The sequence below is a fragment of the Egretta garzetta genome, unplaced genomic scaffold, assembly GCF_000687185.1.
Source record: "Egretta garzetta isolate BGI_Z169 unplaced genomic scaffold, ASM68718v1 scaffold85, whole genome shotgun sequence".
In the NCBI taxonomy this organism is placed as follows: domain Eukaryota; kingdom Metazoa; phylum Chordata; class Aves; order Pelecaniformes; family Ardeidae; genus Egretta; species Egretta garzetta.
In genome coordinates this window covers 4,333,867-4,340,244 of record NW_009259718.1, presented here as the reverse complement: position 1 = coordinate 4,340,244, position 6,378 = coordinate 4,333,867, and the positions used below count along the sequence as shown (strand labels likewise).

Below are 6,378 nucleotides of genomic sequence, written 5' to 3'. Positions count from 1 at the left end.
CAGCGCTGGGCAGCACGGGGGGTAGTCCCACCAAAGTCGTGTGCACCTCCACGTGGCAACTTGTCCTGTTTATATGTAGCAAAGTGTTACATATGCATGAAGTTTCCCAATACGCCTATACATATGCATAACCTGTCCCTGCTTCATATTAAAATTAGTTTCATGAGGTCATTTCTATAAGTCCCTCCCGACCGCGCTTGGTCAGTGCCTGCTTGTGGTGGTCGTCGCGGGTAATGGGGATGACTCCTCTTGCTCGGTCCCTGCTTGTGGTGGTCGTCGGGGGTCGTGGGGATTAAGGCTGATGGCTCCTCTTCGTCATCGCTAGTAACCCCTTGTTCTTGCACAGACTCAGTTGCTTCTTTGCTCTTGCCCAAACTGCAGGGTGTTCTTATCAAGAAATGTCCTTCGTAAGGAGAGGCAAATCTTCCTGTGTCAGTTAGTTCACACAATAGTTAGCAAAACATTTGAGCACTATCTATTAATTTGATTCTCTGAGCTACACAGCAATCTAGACAATTATTATGCAGCATCTTATCTACTAAGATTCCCTTAACCCCTTCTCTCAGTAGCAGTCCAACACTGCAAAGCTAGAAACTAATATGTGCATCTTCCCTCTTCTGTCAGGCTCTTCTTCGGGTGCTCTGTGATGACTGTAATGCTATTTTGTGAATTGACAGGTAAAAGGACTGGGAAATGTATATCCATATCAAAAGAAAGAGGCAGACCTGGGAGCAGAGCAGGAAAAGAGGGTTCTTTGGGCATCAGCCCCACCCCAAGTGATGGTGGGGCATGAGGAACAACATGAAGACCTACCTATTTGTCTTCTGCTTATGCTGCTGCATCTCCTGACGAGGACCACCCCTCATGAGTAATTCTCTGCTTGCCATCCCTCAGAAGTAATTCTTTTCTCTCATCAGGTACCCCTGACTAGGGGACCTGTGGATAGGGCAGGAGAGGAGGGAAGAATAAAGAGTATTGGGGCACTAAATTGCAAGTAATAGCTTGTCTGAGAGGAAGAAGTTGAAGCAGACAAGGGAAATTGCTTCTTCACACTACACTGAACACAGGAATGAAAAAACTGGTGCTTAGTGAACATTTTCAGCTGGATATTTTCACTGCAGAACAACAGAGAGAAAGGAAGAGTTCCTATTGAAGCCTTTGTGATTCACACAGCAGGGACATTACTCAGCATTTCCCACCCCTGATAGGTCAGAAGAAGAGAAAGCTCACACGTCATTAGAAATAACTTTATAGAAATTTTAGAATTGCAGTTAGCTCAAATTTATAAATACAGACACAACTCCCCGCAAAAAAACTTTAAGTTGGACTATTTAGAAACATGAACCAAATAAGTCTGATTTAAGAGTAAATTAAGAGTAATAATAATCTCATTAACCATCTACCAAAGGTGATTGTGATTAGGCATTGTCCTTTCCATAATCTTGCTCTGTCTCTGTGTATGAAGGTGCTGATGAATTGAGGCTGTCAAATGGAACTGGCCCCTGCTCTGGGAGAGTGGAAATAAAACATGAGGAGCAGTGGGGAACTGTGTGCGATGGTGACTGGACCACACAAGATGCTGAGGTTGTTTGTAAGCAACTACGATGTGGATCTGCTGTTCAGGCCCTTAATCAAGCTTCTTTTGGAGAAGGATCTGGACCAACGTGGTTGTATAGAGTTAATTGCCGTGGTGATGAAGCCACTCTCTGGAACTGCTCACATCCAGGATGGGGTGCTTTTACCTGCCCTCATTACTTTGATACAGGAGTGATCTGTTCAGGTAAGACGTTATCCAACCTTGTATAATAGAAAAATGCTACAAGGGTGAGATCAAACTTTCTCCTAGATGATTACAACCAAGTAATGTACAGAGGTAACACTTTCTCTGCTCAGCCAAACCAAGTTGCACCAGCATTAAATCTTCTGCTGACCACAGGTGTATAGATATCCTTTGCCTGGGCATAGCAATGACACAGAATGGAAGCAGACATAGTAAATTACATAGAACAGAAAAAGAAACTATTTGTTTCTATCACAGCTCTCCCAGGCAACAGGAGAGCGGCACTAAATTTGTCTTTGATCAGAAATGGGGGCTAGAAAAGCAGGTGGAGATGAAGAAGCAAGAAAATTCTGTGCTATGCCATACAACTGCCCTTCTTCTCCAGATCTTCCTGTAAGTTAAGATAGGACAGTCTGCAACAGCAAACAAATCCAATGTCTGATTGGCTGCCTTCCTCTGCAAGATGTGCTTGGGTTTGCTTTTTGGATAAAGTACCATTGCAAGAGGTTTTTCCTTCCCAGCTTCAGGACTTTACATTTGTCCTTTTTGATTTGAGACCTCACCTGGATTACTGCATCCATCTCTGGAGCTCTCAGCACAAGAAGGACATGGAACTGTTGGAGCAGGTCCAGAGGAGGGCTACTAAAATGATCTGAGGGCTGGAGTACCTCCCTTGTGAGGACAGGCTGAGATAGTTGGGGATGTTCAGCCTGGAGAAGAGAAGGCTGCGGGGAGACCTTACTGTGGCCTTTCAGTACTTAAAGGGAGCCTATAGGAAAGACAGGGAAAATCTTTTTAGTAGGGCCGGCTGTGACAGGACAAGGGGTAATGGTTTTAAACTAAAACAGGGTGGGTTTAGACTGGATATAAGGAAGAAATTCTTTACAATGAGTGTAGTGAAACACTGGAATGGGTTGCCCAGAGAGGTAGTGGAGGCCCCATCCCTGGCAACATTCAAGACCAGGTTGGACGGGGCTCTGAGCAACCTGATCTAGTTAGTGGTGTCCCTGCTCACTGCAGGGGGGTTGGACTAGATGACTTCTAGGGGTCCCTTCCAACCCAAAACATTCTATGATTCTATGATTTTATAAGATTCCTGTCAACCCATTAATCCAGCCTGTCTAGGTCTCTCTAAATGACAGCTCTGCCCTTGGGGTTATCTCCCCTACCACCCAAATTGATGACTGCACTCCATCACCTCCTCCAGGTTGTTGGTAAAGATGCTGAACAGAACAGGTCCCAGGAAAGAACCAACAAGTGGTATTCCATTTGTGGCCAGCCTCCATGTAGAGTGCAACCCACTAGTCACTACTTTCTGAGCCTGACCATCCAATCAGCTTTTTAACCGTGTAGTTGTCCACCCACCCAGGCTGTAACATCCTAGTTTTGACACAAGACTATTGTGCAAGACAGTGTCAAAGGCTTTGCTAACTGTGAGGTAAATGACATGCACTGGTCTCACCTCATCCACAAATCCAGTCACTTTTATCAGAAAAAGTAATAAGGTCACACAGGCATGATTTACCCTTGGTAAATCCATGCTGACACTTCCCATTCACCTTCTCATGCCCCGAAATGTGTTCCAGGAGGACACACTCCATGTTTTTCCCAGGCACCAAAGTGAGGCTGAAAAGCCTGTAGGCCTCTAGACTGTCTTTTTAGCCTTTTCTGAAGATGAGTGCAACATTTCCTCTTCTCTCTTTCTGGGGCACTTCAGCTTACTATTCCTTTGAATAATGAAGTCTCAAGGTCACACACTACTAAATGACTATTTATTTATGTATTTATGTGGGGATTGCTACTTCTCAAGCATTTGGAAAATGTTCAAAACTTCCCTCCTTCGGTAGCTTCCCAAGGATTTAGTATTTTCACATACTAAGAAATAAGCATTCCCACAGACCATTTTCTCTCTTGTCAGTGGCACACAGGAATTGCCACAATGGTTATTTAAAAGTGTCAGTAGCCCTCGGAAAAGTGACCTGTGCCTTGCTCATGAAGGTATGGGAGTTATTAAATTAGGTCAGCACAACCAACACTTGATGCTGGATTTCTTGGGGTTTTTTTTTCAGGTTTCTCTGGGCTGCGTCTGACTGGAGGAGACACTGCCTGCTCAGGAGATCTGAAAGTAAAGAAAGAAGAAACTTGGGTTGCGGTCTGTTTTTCACACATCAATTTCAAAACTGCCTCTGTTATATGTAATGAGTTACAGTGTGGCCAGGCTGTGGATATCTTGAGAGGAACTCACTTTGGAGACAGACATGAACTGATCTGGCAAGAAGAGTTTCACTGTGTAGGGCATGAGACTCACCTTGCACACTGTCCCAGGATGCTTCACCATAGTAAGACATGCTCTCATGATGCCACTGTTCTATGTTCAGGTGAGACTTTGGAGTAATGGACATAATTTACACATCCTATATGTCTTATTCCTGTCAATCCACAGTTCAGAGCCTCTGTATATTTCTGTGGTCCTCAGGGTTCTTGGGTGCTTCCCCTGTCATGCATTAAGCCATCCAGGGAAGTCCAGGAAGTAACAGAGAGCATCCCCACAACCTCTCATTCACTCCTCTAAGAGTCTGCATTTAACATGGCCTGTTCACTTCACTTCTGCACCAGGGATGAGGATCTCAAAAAGGCTGTAATTTGTTTTATGCTACTAGAGGTTTGCACTCAGTAGTGCTGAGAATTCCTTCCATGTCTTTCTCTTATACATAAAAGGAGAGATGGCCAGAGCCAGAGCAGGAACATGGAGAAATGAATTTATTTTCTGTGCTGCCAGTGTGTATGTTAATCCCTGGCACTTCAGTTTATTATAAAACTGGGAGAGGTACCATACCTCCAAAAGTTCAAAGGAAGCACAAGTCACAAATGTAGTCAGAGGCCTGGATGACTTTAGTTGTGACTGCCAGGTAACATTATTTAAGAACTCCATATAGTCATGGTTGCTGGAGGCTCTAAATACAGCTAACTTACTGCTACCCACCACAAAAGTGATGATTAGACCTAGCAAACACAACTTTTTTCATGAGGGAACAAATCAGAAGGGGTAAACTGAACATGGCACAGAGCTGCTAGCAACACCCTGTCACAAAACATAGAATCATAGAATCATAGAATGTTTTGGGTTGGAAGGGACCACTAGAGGTCATCGAGTCCAACCCCCCTGCAGTCAGCAGGGACACCGCCAACTAGATCAGGTTGCTCAGAGCCCCATCCAACCTGGCCTTGAATGTTTCCAGGGATGGGGCCTCCACTACCTCTCTGGGCAACCTGTTCCAGTGGTTTACCACCCTCATTGTAAAGAATTTTTTCCTTATATCTAGCCTAAACCTACCCCGATTTAGTTTAAAACCATTACCCCTTGTCCTAACGCAGCTGGCCCTACTAAAAAGGTGCCTCCATGTGCTTTAGCATAGCTTCTAGGAGGACCTGTTCCATGATCTTCCTGGGCACAGAGGCGAGGCTGACAGGTCGGTAGTTCCCGGGGTCTTCCTTTCCACCCTTTTTGAAAATGGGTACAATGTTTCCCTTTTTCCAATCACCAGGGATTTCACCTGACTGCCATGACTTTTCAAATATCATGGAGAGGGGCTTGGCGACTACATCGGCCAATTCCCTCAGGACTCTGGGATGCATCTCATCAGGTCCCATGGACTTCTGTGTATTCAGGTTCCTCAGGTGGTCACGAACCTGGTCTTCTCCTACAGCAGGAGGGGTTTTGCCCTCCCAGGCCTCCTCATGCCATCCATCAAAACAAGCCTGGAAAGGACTGTAGTTCATGTCCATTTCCCACTTAAAGGGCTGCATTCTGTTTCAAGACTGCCTTGGACACTGTCCCACTGGCTCATGGTGATCTGGAGCACTGGCTGGGGAGCTATGGCAGCCAAATTGACCAGTTAAGGTATCAGTAACTGAGAGGTCTTGGGTCCTGCCTCCGTCCTGCAAGAGTCAGAGGGACAATCCAAGTCTCATTAGGGGGAGCATGATGCAAGGACCAGGAGGGGTAAGAAGTAACACTGTGAGAAGATAGAGGGACTGCATGGGGCTGGCAGTAGGACAGGACAGTCCTACCCATGCTGCACTTAAATTATTGTGAATATGCTGATGGACATGGCTTGTTTTATTCAGAGCTTTGTGCTGTGGCATGGATGAGGGGTGAGAATTGCACACTGCAGTTGCTGCTTACCAGGTAATGTGAGCTGAGAGAGTGTTACTAGTAGCTCCTACTCTGAGTTTCTCACATGGTCCAAATGCACATCAATGCTGGAACTGCCTCTGCAAGAAAAGATGTTGCAAGGTAGCAGCAGTATTGAGGGGGGAGGAGAGAGCAGATCAGAGGAGGAGAGACAATTTAAAGAGTCCAAAGACTTTTAGTCATGTAGTGCAGGCTACAACATGGACAATAAAGATTTTTTTTTCAGAGCTGGTTTATGAGGATCCTGGTCTAACATGCTTCCCAGTAACCTGAGACATAGTGAGTGCTAGTTCCTTGCAGCTAGTTCCTCGCAGATAGATCTCTCTTACAATTTGCAATGCAATAGCATAATAATAATAATAATAATAATAATAATAATAATAATAATAATAATAATAAAATA

At 44.9% G+C, this 6,378-nt stretch overlaps 1 protein-coding gene across 1 annotated transcript in view; it reads left to right on the top strand.

Moving 5' to 3' along the window:
* LOC104126613 (antigen WC1.1-like) overlaps positions 1-6,378 on the top strand; it is a 41,209-nt gene that overhangs the window by 16,868 nt on the left and 17,963 nt on the right. The window contains exons 2-3 of the mRNA XM_035894567.1: positions 1,466-1,780; positions 3,850-4,158. Of these exons, the coding sequence (XP_035750460.1) occupies positions 1,466-1,780; positions 3,850-4,158 (624 nt within the window). The remainder of the gene's footprint in view (positions 1-1,465; positions 1,781-3,849; positions 4,159-6,378) is intronic.